Here is a 14,328-nt window from a genome sequence, read left to right as displayed (position 1 = left end):
AGTGGCATCTGCACTGCTTTGGCTTTTACTTGTTCTACCTCTTACTGATTGATGATATAAAACTGTCTTCAGCCCTGGTTGTATTCCTGTTGTGTTGGAGGTTTACCATATATTTGACTTTTAGTCACTTCTGAGGTCTGCTTCAGAGAACTTCTCTCCAGCCCGACCTGCACCCCACCGTGTATACTGTATTTACCAGTACTGTTGGGAAGAATGGGAGAGGATTTGGGGGCTTGTGTGTATTTTTTTAATTTATCTTTTTCCCATTTGAAAAATCTAGTCACATACTTAATTAACCTGGAGATTATTTTATTTTACTCTTTGCCCAGTTCTTTGAAGTATCACATATTCCACTGTTAAAATGGGTGATTATGGTTCTCTCGAAATGTTACAGATATATAGTGGTGGTTGGCTCTGAGGCATTGTGGTCACTGCTGGTAAATAAAGACAAGGGGAGAACAGTATAAACCTTCAAATAGTTGAGACGGGGGGACATACTGAGTAAATGTTTATAGGGACATTTTCATTTCCAAAATGGAAAATATCGGTAACTAGAAGAAATACTCAGAATTTGATACAATTTTGAGTAGATTTTTATATATGAAAATTAAACTGCAGTGTTCATCTGATTAGTGTTTGAGAGGAATGTTAAAACAGAATGACTGTTGTGTCAAGAATCAGCATGTTTTTGTTTCTGATGTCACAGTAAAGGGAAAATGTTTGTCAAACCAACTGTCTAATCCTTTTGAATAAAAAGAATATACATATAAAATAGACATTTACCACTAAGGGAATGCATGTAGGGGAAAAAACGTATATACACTTTCAATTGAAGTGAAAAAAAAACCCCATTAGGTAATTTTTTTAAATCAATTGTATTGATGATGGTGTTAGCCTAACTCTTATTTGGTTACAAGCTTGTATATGCACATGTATGTGTGTACACGTATGCATAGATGCATGTGTGTGTCCATACATACAGACAGACATGTGTTGCTCTTCTCTCTCAGTACGGCCCCTACTCGGACGTCTCGGCAATGACCACTGCCGCAGGGCCTCCTGGACAGTGCAAAGCCCCGCGTGTCTCTTTCACACCTGATGGATGTGTCCTCGTGAGCTGGGAGGTAGGTCAGGCACGTGTTCTCTAGCAATTTCTGTTTCTTTGCCCCCAAATGCAAGTTAGGAGGAACTTCTTCAAATCCGAAATTCCCTCTTAGGTGATTTTTACTCGTTAACCTCCCTTGACACTTGTTTGTATCATTTAGAGTCATGGTTGTGGAAATTTTACCACTGATCAGAGTTAAGAGAAAGTTGAGTATCTCTTTCATGCTTTCTTTCACATGTATTTGAAATATCCTGGGGTATGTACTCCTTCTCCGTTTGGTTGGTTGAACACAAATATCACAGAATTTTCTTCTCGATGAAATTATATCAGCTCTACAATTTCTGCTCTCCAGAGTCCTGAAAGCTCTGGTGCTGACATCTCAGAGTACAGGCTGGAATGGGGAGAGGATGAAGAATCCTTGGAACTCGTTTATCATGGGACAGACATCGGCTTTGCAATAAGGGATCTGTTGCCTGCTGCACAATATTGCTGTAGACTCCAGGTAGGCTGACGTTACTCAGACATTACTCATCACCGCTGGTGTTCCATGGAGGGCTCTATGGGAAACCTGACAGGCTTGTGATGGAGGCTACCAGGCAGGATAATATGGGGGAAAAAGAGTCCTTTTAAATAAAAATAAATTATACAATTAATTTCTTCTACTCTATGCGGTCTCGAAGTGTACGAACAAAACCAGGGACTTCTCTACTTCTCAGCCCTCTGAGTCTCGCTTGTTTGTCATTGCTGGAATAAATGACTGCGTCCACGACAGAGGGGCCACAGCTCCTTTGGAAATATTATTTCTGTCTGAGTTTCTCTGGGAGGCACATTTCAGTGGAATAGCCACTTAGAACTGGCAAAAGACAGTCATTTTATATGCCAGCTGCTAAGTGAAGCCAAAAACAAACATTTGAATATTTTGGACTAGTCTTTAGTCAATCACAGGACCTACCTCCTGCCCAGGGACCATTAACAGGGCTCCTTACCTGTAAGCTTCCACTTGGGAGTCCACATAGAATATCATTAAGAACAGTTGGCTCCTAGCCTAACCCCTAAAAATAATGGTAGTCATGGGCTTACTTTATGGACTTGGATAGATGATTTTTTTTCCTTATTGTCCTGAGAAAACAGAGTTTTTGTCCATTTAGTCAGTAACATTTTTGTGTGTGTGTGACAGAGACAGAGGAACAGATAGGGATAGACAGGAAAGGAGAAAGATGAGAAGAATCAATTCTTCATTGTGGCACCTTAGTTGTTCAGTGATTGCTTTCTCATATGTGCCTTGACTGGAGGTCTACAGCAGAGCAGGTAACCCCTTGCTCAAGCCAGTGACCTTGGGTCCAAGCTGATTAGCTTTGCTCAAACCAGATGAGCCTGCACTCAAGCTGGCAACCTCAGGGTTTCAAACCTGGGTCCTGTCCGTCCAGTCTGACGCTCTATCCACTGCGCCACCACCTGGTCAGGCTGGTCAGTGACATTTCTTGAGAGCTACTTGTGCCAAAATCAAAGGATGATCAAGAGGAGAGATACAAAGATTAGTCGGATGTGTTCTTGACCTTGAATTTTGTCTTCACACACATTTAGATTTAAATAGGTAAAGAAGCGAAGATGCCAGACCTAGATTTCCGCCTGATTTAAGTCAGAGATCAAGTTGCTTGTTACGGATCCATCAGCATCAGTGCCTTGGCCTCTGGAGAAAACGTTCCCTTCAAAAATTAATGTTCCAGATTAATTGAAGCTTTTCTGTTAGATTCTGAATCCTGTTTTATCGTTAACATTTCAGAATAAACTCTTTTATTATACAACTTTCTTCTGGAACGGAGCACCTGGGACATAATTAACCCTTTGTCAGTAAGTCAGTGGCACAGCACATTATCCGATCTTTGTAATAGCGATGCTGAGTCATTGGGAAGAGGTTAGAGTAGACTATGTTCCACTCTGGTTTTTGGAACAAGGCAGGATGTAAATAAAGACCTCTCTGTCAACACAGGAGAGAACTTCACTCCACTATGCTTTTTGAGTTCTGGTCACTCTATAAAATTTTTTTCTACTACCATTTTTCCTTTCAGGGTATATGTTGTCACTTAGCATTGACTCTCCCAAACTGTATTTTAAAAGACACATTGGTAAGAATAGAGCCTGCATAGTGGCCATGCCTTTCTGTTTTGGTAATCACAAGTAGAAAGTGTTTTCAGATGTTTATACTTCTTTGCCATGAAATCAGTCAGACCTTGTAAAGGGGTTAGTACTTTTTAATTTATTTATTTCTTTTGTATTTTTCTGAAGTGAGAGGGTGGGGGAGGCAGGCAGACAGACTCCCACATGTGCCTGACCAGGATCCACCTGGCATGCCCACCAGGGGGCGAAGCTCGGTCCATCTGGGGCGTTGCTCCGCTGCAGTTGGAGCCATTCTAGCACCTGAGGCAGAGGCCATAGAGCCATCCTCAGTGCCTGGACCAACTTTGCTCCAATGGAGCCTTGGCTGAGGGAGGGGAAGAGAGAGATAGAGAAAAAGGAGAGGGGGAGGGGGAGAGAAGCAGATGGGCGCTTCTCCTGTGTGCCCTGGCCGGGAATCGAACCCGGGACGTCCACACGCCAGTCCATTGCTCTATCTCTGAGCCAACCAGCCAGGGCCAAAGGGGATAGTACTTTTAAGGCCACCATTTCTATGCCAGGAAAAGGGTCTGCTCAATCTATATTGATTTAATGTTAACTATGAACCAAATATGAATTCTTTTCATTGACATTACTGCGAAGTCATGTTAAACCAGTGGTTCTCAAACTTTTTGAGGTCCGGGAACATTTTAAAATCCTACAAATAGTTGTAGGCACACTATATACAAATTTCTGAGAATTATGTTATAATTAAGTCAAATATTAAAGAAAAAATATGAAGTCCAAATGTGCTTTTATGGTAATTAAACGAAATAAATACAACAAAATTAAATATATTCTGACATTAGAAAACATTTTTATGTTACATTTTTTGAGTTATGCTTTTTAGAATTCATAAAAAAGAGGGGTTAAAAAATTTTTTTAAAATGACAAAGTTATTTTTTTTATATATATATAGATACATTCTTAGTAAGATTTAGTAAATTCAGCAGGTCCTGGCATAAATATGTTAAGTTTTTTCATTCTTGTGTTTATGAGAAACATGAGTCTGATGTGTCCTAGCGATTTCTTCAATGTTTGGGGATATATTTGAAAGGCAAACTCTCATTTCCTTGTCAATACATTGAAAAATTTCTCTCTTTTTACTCTTTAATTGTGTTGAATGCAGAAAACCCCCACCATACATATTAACTTTACACCAAACAAAGGATAGAAGAAACTTGCCTCCAGTCTTTCCGGGGAATATGGGGGGTAGTGTAAACCACCACAGCTTAACAGCCTTTTGCAACCTAGTCAGGCAAGTGAGGTGGGGGGTTGGGCAGACTGTCAGCTTACAGCCAATTCCCCACACCTCTGTCCCCCCCAAATCTAAACTCCAAAATCCCGTTTGGTTTTTTTGGTCCCCAACAGGCACATATTTCTCTGGAAAACCATACGGTGCACCTGGAAATCTTCTAGGGTGCACCAGTGCGCCCTGGCACACACTTTGAGAACCCCTGGGTTAAACCCAAACATTCTTTTGAATATTTGACACTTTAAAAATTAAATCACTGTATTACCTGTACTGTTTCATAAAATTTGGGTGAAACATTGTTTATTCGCCAAACAATTTTGAATTTTTATATTCTTTCTTTGAAATATTTTAATTAAAAATGCTAAAGTAATTCTGTTTACAAAAAGCATAATCTATATTATAGACATACTTTTATTGAGTAAAAGTTTCTTCTGAATAATTTCCTTTGGAAACTAGTAATAAGTGGTATAAATAAAAAAAAATTGTTTATACAGTGAAACTAATGAAAGAAACTGGGATCCGTGAGTACAAAGAAAGTGTTATTGGAGAAATTGGTAGGACTTTAGTCAGGTCTGTATGTGGTTAGCACAATGGTACCGATGTTAATTGACTCGTTTTGACCATTATTCTAGTTTTGTAAGGTGTCAGTATTAAGGAAAGCAAGGTAAGAGAGATAAATTTCTCCTTACTGTTTTTTCAGCTTTACTGTGAGTCTAAAATGAGCTCAAAATAAAAAAGTTTTGTGCTTTTTAAGTATGAAATACGCTATTTTGTTCTTAGATTTTCCTGTAGTTGGGAGAGATGTGAAGCACTAACTATTGACCTGAAATTCTGCCAGGAGTTTGCCTGTTAGTCAACCTAATCTTCATAATAATTCTATGTATAAAATTCCATTTTATACACAGGAAACAGGCTCAGAGGTATTACTTTGCCTCAGGTCACACAGGTAGTAATACTACAGCCCAGATCTGGACAAAGCTCCAGCTCTGGGGGACTGTTCTTTTCCTTTTATATGGACCCAGGAGCCTCAGGTGATACGAGCACTGGGCTCCACTCTGCCTTATTTTTCTGCCCCTGTGATAAATTTGTATCCAAAAATAAAATATCTTAATATGTAATCTTAAAATAAATTGTAACATTAAAATTTTACCAAAAAAAGAATTGTCATGAAATAGGACAAAAGAGACTTATTTTGTCCTATTGACTGGCCAGTTGACCCAGTGGATAGAGTGTCAGCTTGGCATTCAGACATCCTGGGTTTGATCCCTAGTTAAAAGCACACATGAGAAGCGACCCTCTGCTTCTCTTCCCCTCCCCCTTCTCTCTCTCTTCCCTTCTCATAGCCAGTGGTTCAGTTGGTTCAAGTGTCAGCCCCAGGTGCTGAGGATAGTTCTGTTGTTTGAGCATTGGTCCTAGACAGAGGTTGCCAGGTGGATCCCAGTGGGTGAGCATGTGGGAGTCTGTCTCTCTATCACCCCTCCTCTCACTTAAAAAAATGGACTTAACATTATAGTAGGGTTTTAGAAATGATTTGATAGAAAATGACTGCTAAATTTTAGCTTGCTGCTTTGAAATGAACAGTAATACACAAACATAAGTTTTATGAACCTTCAATTTAAAAGTTGACTTTTAATTTTGTAATTTGTCCTCGTAAGTGTTCTTAATGAAGTAAATGAGAACTAAGTTTTAAAGTATATTGTTTTGTAAGGAGACTGCCAAATGTTTTTCTCTTTATAAAGACAAAAATATTTTTAATAGCATTTATTGAGCATATATTCTGTGTCAGGTACTATTTTAGTTGCTATGGCTGTAACAGTGAACCAAACATAACCTTGCTTTTATGGCACTTATATTTTAATCAGGTAATAATTAAATGAAATATTTACTATGTTGGTGATAAATGCCATGATGACAAGTAAAGCAAAGAAGGGAAAGAGGAAATGAGGACAGTCACAGGGGCAGGGGTATGAGTGATTGAAAGTTTAAATTTTTCGTTCAGAGAGGGCTCCTTGAAAAGGTGCCCCTCAGAGAAAGCCCAAAGAAGTGATTGTTGAGCTCTGCAGCAGTCTGGGGACGAGGCCCTCAAGTGGGAGCCCACTGCGTGTGCCTGTGGAACAGCCAGGAAGCTGTGTGGCTGGAGCAGAGTCACTGAGGGGAGAGCAGTACATGATGAAGTCAGAATGGTGATCAATTTTTGGGGAGGGTGGTGGTGAGCAGACCAGTAGAGTCTTGTAGGCAAAGGGATTTAAGTACATAGTATCACTGCCTGTTGTGAATGTAGACTATGGGGTGAGGGCTGACGCATATGCCAGTTAGGAGGTCTTGACAGTGAGCAGGTGAGAGAGGGTGTGATCACACTAGGATGGTGCAGGATGTGCAGATGGCCTGGATAGAGGTATAAGAGGAAGAAAGGTGTCCAGGGATGACTTAGGAATATAACTTGGACAAGCTGAAGGATGGAGACAATTTCAGGAAGTACAGTGGGGTGGAGATGAGGAGTTGTATGGACACTTGAGTTTAAGATGCTTACTTAACATTCAGGTGGAGATCCCTAAAAAGCAGTTGAATACATTAGGCTGGCATTTAAGGCAGAGGTCTAAGCTACAAAGTAAATTTGGAAGTAGGATGTAAATGTCATGTTCTCCAAGAGACAAGGTGAGAGCTTCAAGATGAAGAGGTGTCTTGGGCCTGAGCCCTGGAGCCCTCCAGTGTAGAGAGATCTGGGTGATGAGGAACAGCCCACATAGGGGAGTGAGAAGCAGCAGCAGCGGGTCAGTAAAAACAAGAGTTTGGTCCTGGAAAGCAAGGGAAGAACTATTTGAAAGAGCGGTGAGTGAGAAGAGGGTCAGCTGCTACTCTCAGGAAAGTCAGAAAGGGCTGAGAATTGACTTCGGGTGTGAGTTTATCATTCATGTGGAAAACAGTAGAGACCTTTTCTAAAATTCCTATTGCTCCTCCACGGTAGCACTGGAGTGGAAAGTCAGTTACTGAATTCCAGGCCCAGCTTTGCCTTTCAATAGGAAAAGCAGATACGAATACCTGCCATTTACTGCGTGCCTCAGGCAGTACTGGGAAGATAGCACAAGGCAGGATATAATCTGCAGTGATATAATCATACAAATATGAAAGATTATTTTAAAATTATGTCATAAAAGGTGATGATGGTGATGTTATCTTTTCGCTTAACAGAAAATGTGATTGGCATTTTGGGAAAGTGTTCATTAGATTAAAGTGAACATTTTCTAGGATTTATTTCTACCTACATTTCTAGAAGTAAATCACATATTATTTTATTTATTTAGCATCGCCTACCAGGGAGGCATTTGAATGTACAGTAGGGTAACACGGACTTGTCTTGCTGGTGTTTTCCAGGCTGTCAATCAAGCTGGAGCAGGACCGTTCAGTGAGCTCGTCCTTTGCCAGACACCAGCATCTGCCCCCGACCCTGTCTCCACTCTCTGTGTCTTGGAGGAGGAGGCCCTCAATGCCTCCCCCGATTCACCTTGTATGTGCCTTGTACTGAACTGGGAAGAGCCGTGCAATAATGGATCTGAAATCCTTGCATACAACATTGACCTTGGAGACACAAGCATCCCCGTGGGCAATACCACCACCCATGTTCTGAAAGATCTTCTTCCAGAAACAACCTACCGGTGAGTGCCAGGAAGGAAGAATAAAGCTGTGAGCATATCGGTGCTGGCGCTGTGGACCTACAGGCTCTAAGGGCCACACGAGGGAATTCTAGCCATTCTTAATTTATGTATTTAATGAATATAGAGCTAAATATATAGCTAACTGAAGATATAGCTTTATAACCTGCATTGCTTTATATATACTTTATGAGTCAGTTACAAATTTATACAATTTCCCTCATCACTTTAGATCAGTTGCTCCCTCTTGGTCTCTTGGTAACCACTTTTCTTTGTATTTTTTTTTTTTTTTTGTATTTTTCTGAAGCTGGAAACGGGGAGAGACAGTCAGACAGACTCCCGCATGCACCAGACCGGGATCCACCCGGCACGCCCACCAGGGGCGATGCTCTGCCCCTCTGGGGCGTCGCTCTGCCACGACCAGAGTCACTCTAGCGCCTGGGGCAGAGGCCAAGGAGCCATCCCCAGCGCCCGGGCCATCTTTGCTCCAGTGGAGCCTTGGCTGCGGGAGGGGAAGAGAGAGACAGAGAGGAAGGAGGGGGGCGGGGTGGAGAAGCAAATGGGCGCTTCTCCTATGTGCCCTGGCCGGGAATCGAACCCGGGTCCCCTGCACGCCAGGCCGATGCTCTACTGCTGAGCCAACCGGCCAGGGCCTTTTCTTTGTATTTTTTCTGTGACCCTTCTGAGACCTTTCCTCACCATGTACTCGCCCACCTCAAAGCAGGGCTCTGCTCTCCTTGGGATTTCCCAAAGCAGACACAGTGTTACAAAGAACCCATGATGTAGCCTTTACTCGGGGTAGCCCACACCAGGTAAAACTCGGTTAACAGCTACATTCTTTCTTTGCCCCCATGTTCCCGTCTGGAAGCCTGACACCACTCCTCACACACCTTCTCTGACATAGCCTCTTAAAATTTCAAGTCATTTATTTGTTTCCAAGGTGCTGTATGCCCTCAAAACAAGAAGTGTACAGTTAACATCAGAGGAGCCCAGGGGCCTCCTGTGGTTGTCCACGTGTGCCTGATCACGGCATCACCCTCGGTCTGCTCAGGTAGCTCCTCGCGAAGGTGCAGGAGGCAGAGCCAGCTCATCAGCCATATTTGGGCCAGTTACAGAGCCCCCTGTGCCGTAGGTTCTTCTTCCATAGCGAGGAGAATAAGATCACTCACCTCATCAGCCTGCTGTAAGGAGTAAATAAACTCACATTCAATGCTTGTATACGGTCCAGCAGCACATAGCGAGTGCGCATAAACATGCATGGCAGTTTGTCCTCATCAAGGTCACCTCCAAACAGGACTGGTTCTTCGTAGGGTAGGGCACTGCGTGAACAGCAGGGAGATGCTGCTGCTGGAAAGGGATTGATCCTGTCACTAATTCTTCCTGCAGTGTGTCCTAGTTCAGTAGTCTGGTATACCACCTGTTTATATCCCCAGAAGCTGAAGAAAGAATCAACTCTTCAGTTATAAGATACAAAAGTTCTATCCTGCCATCTCATATTATCTCTAGTCTTTTTTTTCTCTCACCAAGTCTATTGTGAATAATTTATATAAGTATACTCATTTTTCTTTTAAAACAATGACAGGGTGTTTTGTTGTGGGTTTTCTCTACTCTTTTATTCTTATAAGAAATCTCTTAAGTGTACACTGTAACTCTATAAACAAGTAACAATATTGGTGTCCTCAGTGGTGTCAGAGTCAGGGGACACTTATATAGCAACCTAAGATAGTAGTTTTCTGTGACATCACAGGCTGAAAATAACACTGTACACATTCATGTAGACATTTCAGAGAAGGAAGTCCCGGGGTTCAGGGTGGTCAGGTTGGTTCAAAGTGAGATTTGAAATAGAAACAGAATCAAGAGGAATATGACCTACATGAATGCGGGGGCAGGCCAAGGGCATTCCTTCAGTTTAAGTCAGTCTCAGAAAAGAGTCTTAACTGTTGAATGCGAATCAAGGAAAAGTGCCTGTTGTGTCCCGAGCAGTCTAATCAGGCACTGAGGAAATGACTAAACCCAGACCTTAATATCAGGGAGTTTCCCCAGTGACGATGCTCTGAGGAGATCTGACCAGGGATGGATATATAGCTCTGGGGGAAATGAGCCAGTCACTGTCATCTCCCAGCTATTTTTAAAAGACAAGATGTCCAGAATATTGTTTGTCCTCAGTCCTTCAGGCCAGAAAACCTATAGAGAATTCACAATTTTTGAGGAATCGCAAAAGGCTTTGTGATCACTCTGATTCACACCCCTGCCCACCCTAGCTAGAGTGCACTAATATCCTCAGGTCAAAGCTTGCACATTCGGATCAGAAATAATAGAAGGGCTTTTAGTGTAAGGTGTTAGCCCAGGAATTTCACCTCTGCCGGACATTGTGCCTACCATAAAGGTGGCTTAAATGATTATGAACTTTTAAGGTTTATAGAAGGATGATATTAGAGGAATGCTAACTTTTAGTAGTCAACGTACAGTCAAATGACTTCTAGACAGACTAGAAATCAAATAAAGGAACTGATATAGGGACTCATTGCTTTATGATAAAATGACAGAGTGGAAATTATAAAAAATGTATTCCACTTGTTAAAAAGTTTCTCAGAGTATTCTGTTGTGGAGAAGATGAAATGATTTAGTAATGTAGGAGCTATGGGAGAATGAACTTAGATTTAGATAATCTAATCTAAACTCGCTTTTTAAAGTATTTAGTGGCTATTGCATAAATAATTTAATTTGGTATTAATGTACAAGGCTAATATCATATATTAAGCTGAATGTAGAATGTCATGCTGGGAGGATATCATCTCCACCTGATGGGATAGCTTGGAAGATATCATTTAGACAGATTGCATGAAAATTGACTAGCTTTAGAAAGTCAAATCTTGTTTCTAGTTAGACTGTATATTCTTCTCCCTACCCTATTCCATCTCCAAGGAAAAGATTTAGCCTAAGTTCTTGCTGGTAATTCAGTAAATAAATTGGATGTTTCATACTTAAGATACTAAGTTTAATATTCATATTTAAGATCACCTTTATACTAGATTCTATAGTTCATAATTGGTTACTTTAAAATAGGACTCTGGTCAACCACAGTCTTGTTCTTTTGTTTCAAAATCATGATTGCAACAATTATAGTAAAATACAAAATGAGTACTGTATTTCAAAGAACTAAGGGTGTGATTTTAAAATCATGATTGCAACAATTATAGTAAAATACAAAATGAGTACTGTATTTCAAAGAACTAAGGGTGTGATTTTACATCACCTTTTTATGACTATAAATTTGTTAAAATATAAATGAACAGATCACAGTGTTCTAGATAAAAATGTAGAATGGAACATCTTAAGTAGGCCATGGGGCTTTGGTAAAGGACTTGTTTCTTTGGTTTGATTTTATTTTTAACTTTCAGTAGTTTCAAATTGTTTTCATACTGAGTTTTTTCTTTCTCCATCTTGTGAGGATAGAAACAGGCACCTCTAGCAAACCTATTGATGCAAAAAGGTTATTTTCTCCATTGGTGATTGCAAAAGTACCCATCAGCCTACTGACACTCTGTAGTTAAAATACTATTTTTAAAGGTATTACTTTTAAACTTAGAACTGAGTTTGAAATTGAGGCTGTGTTTCAGTTTGAGGAGAAAAAAATATTGACAGCAGAGATGTGGTTTTCCTTGCCTGTGTTCAGCCACGGAGTCATTGTCTTTGCAGCTGCTGCGACGGGACTGCGTCGTGTCGCCCATTCCCAGGGCCCTAGCTTCCACATCTCCAGTTCCAGGGCAGTGGTTCTGGCTTCGAACAGGCAGTCCATTCCGCTGGCAGATAACTATTTTGTTAAAACCTCTCCCTACCTACAATCTGCATGATTGATCCTGGGCCTTCCTGCAGAGCAGTGGTTCTCAAACTGTCATCCCTGAACCAGTATCACCAGCATCACCGAGCAACTTGCTGAAAAGCAAATTATCAGGCCCTACTCTAAATCTACTAAATCAGAAACTCGAGAATTATAGCCAGACACTCTGTGCTTTAATTAGCCCTGCAGGAGACTGGTGAATGCTAAAGTTTGAGAACCTCTGCCCTAGAGCATCGATACTTGAACATTAATTATATAAGAATCGCCAGGAGTACTTCTGCAAACTACAGAGGTCTCAGACTTGTTCCTGTAGATGGAGATTTTGTGTCCCCCAGGGTCACCTAGTCATCATTATCAGTTGTCTCCTCACTTCATTCTAATCTGTCTTGATTAGTGTGGGTTTTCTGCACCTCCTCCACTCTCTTATTGGGTGAGCTCTCTTCCCACATGGCCTCTATAATGAGGAGTGCACAGACCTTCAGGAATGGGCTGGCTGGCTGGCTGGCTGGCTGGCTGGCTGGCTCAGAGAAGAGCATGACTAGCACCTTACTTGTTTTCCAAATGAAACAGATAGTAAGGTTGCCTAATATTACTTTTTTTGGCAACTTCATTATATGTCTGACTCATACTGAGCTGGCAAACAGCTAAAGGTAGATTTGTTTGTTATGCCCATTTATGTTCTTTTTGCTAGGTAAAATGGAGATGAAAATAACAGTTATTGAGTTCGTACTCTGTCAAGCACTGCAGTAGCCTGTCAAGAAGTGAATCATAAATCATTTCATCCTAATGATATAAGGTGGGGTTTATTAGGAGACAAATTCTGAGTAGTTCAGAAGTAGCACCCTAGAGTCAGACAGCCAGCCTTGACTTCAGTCCTGAGTCCCTCACTTACTATCTCTGTGACCTCTAGCAAGTCATTAAACTCTTGATGCCTCAGCTTTCTGGTCTGGAAAACAGGGATAATAACTTTTACCTAATAGAGTTGTTGTGTGTTTTAGGTAGTTTCAGGCACTTACTATGGACCGTGACACATTGGAAGTTAGCACTTAATAAGCTGTGTTGCTGATGTTTGGGAGGAGGAAGCGAGCTGGACAGCGGGTTGTGACCAGATCGTAGGTAGAAGGGGCTGTGGAAATCTAGCATTTTCCTTCTAGCAGTGGAGGGATTTAAGATTGTTTTGCCCATCAGGGCAGAGCACAGAGGCAGGAAAATAAGCAGTGTAAGAGCCTGGAGACAGATGGTGGCCCATTCATTATCCAAGGAGCGGTCTGGAGACGGGGCCTGTTTGGAGCAGGGGCTGAATTTGAGCCACTCGGAATAACTGCACTCTGAACACGCATTTTCCCAGAGACTTCCTGTGTTAACATTGCTATTTTCTATTTCTCCAGAAGTTAGCTGATGATTATTTTCTTCTTTCATATTTTTATCTTTTTTAATTAGATGATTAGGGTGTTAAATTGGGGGTGAGGGGTGTCGTAAGAAGCCCATGTTTTGTTTCTTAGGCCTCTCTTACCCCAACCAGTCACGGGAGAAGGGGGACTAGACTCCCTGCCCGCCCATCTCTCCTCGCCAACATCCTGAGGACTAGGATGGCTGATTGTGACAGAAGTTGCCTTCTTCAGTTGAGGAAGGTTTGTTTTGAAAGTGAGTCTTCTTTTTCACAGGTGGTGTCCCAACTTTGACTGTGTCTGTGTCTATAGAGTGCCTGAGGGAAGGCTGGGTGTAAAGTGGGCATGTGTCTGGCACCTACACTTAGTAGGTGTTTTAATAGTAGATTTGTGACAAAAATTATAAAAGAATGTTCTTCTTAATTTGATGAATTAATCAGTATTATCAGGGTACTGATGGATATTTCAGCCTTCTGGACACCTGAAGAGATTTTTCATATCAGTCAGGCCAAGACAGAGCTTGTCAGAGTCACATCACTTCCCTAAATTGGAAAGCAAATTCCACTTCCCTTATTCTTCATTTGCAAAGCTTAAGGTTTCAGAAAGTGATATGCAGTGCATGTTTAAAAAAGTCTGAATTTCAAGATTAACATATTACTTCAGCCAAGAGAAAACTTCTCAAGTTTGGGTTTGGGATAGACTTTAATGAATTTAATAAAACTTGAAAGTCAGTTTTTTCTGAGGTGAATTCTTAGACTTGTTCCTGGAGTTAGTGTGTATTCAGTGCATCAGCTACATGGAAAAATGTTTTCTGTACATTTTTACTGAAACTAAATGTTTTTGTAAAAAGGGAGATAAGTTGAAGTACCTGAAAATGTAAGTAGTAAATTTCAAGTCCAAAAGTTATTTAAATAATGTGAAAATATATTTGTTGG

General features: G+C 41.1%; 1 protein-coding gene across 5 annotated transcripts in view; it reads left to right on the top strand.

Annotated features, from left to right (window-relative positions):
* The window catches only part of FNDC3B (fibronectin type III domain containing 3B), a 400,148-nt gene that overhangs the window by 346,281 nt on the left and 39,539 nt on the right, over positions 1 to 14,328 (top strand). For all 5 annotated transcript variants that reach the window (XM_066348038.1, XM_066348040.1, XM_066348039.1 and 2 more), the window contains 3 exons: positions 1,011 to 1,124; positions 1,458 to 1,607; positions 7,887 to 8,167. In XM_066348038.1, the coding sequence (XP_066204135.1) occupies positions 1,011 to 1,124; positions 1,458 to 1,607; positions 7,887 to 8,167 (545 nt within the window). The remainder of the gene's footprint in view (positions 1 to 1,010; positions 1,125 to 1,457; positions 1,608 to 7,886; positions 8,168 to 14,328) is intronic.

This window comes from Saccopteryx leptura, chromosome 8 (assembly GCF_036850995.1).
Source record: "Saccopteryx leptura isolate mSacLep1 chromosome 8, mSacLep1_pri_phased_curated, whole genome shotgun sequence".
NCBI lineage: Eukaryota > Metazoa > Chordata > Mammalia > Chiroptera > Emballonuridae > Saccopteryx > Saccopteryx leptura.
Note: the sequence above shows the minus strand (reverse complement) of the source record. Positions and strands in the feature narration are given on the sequence as shown.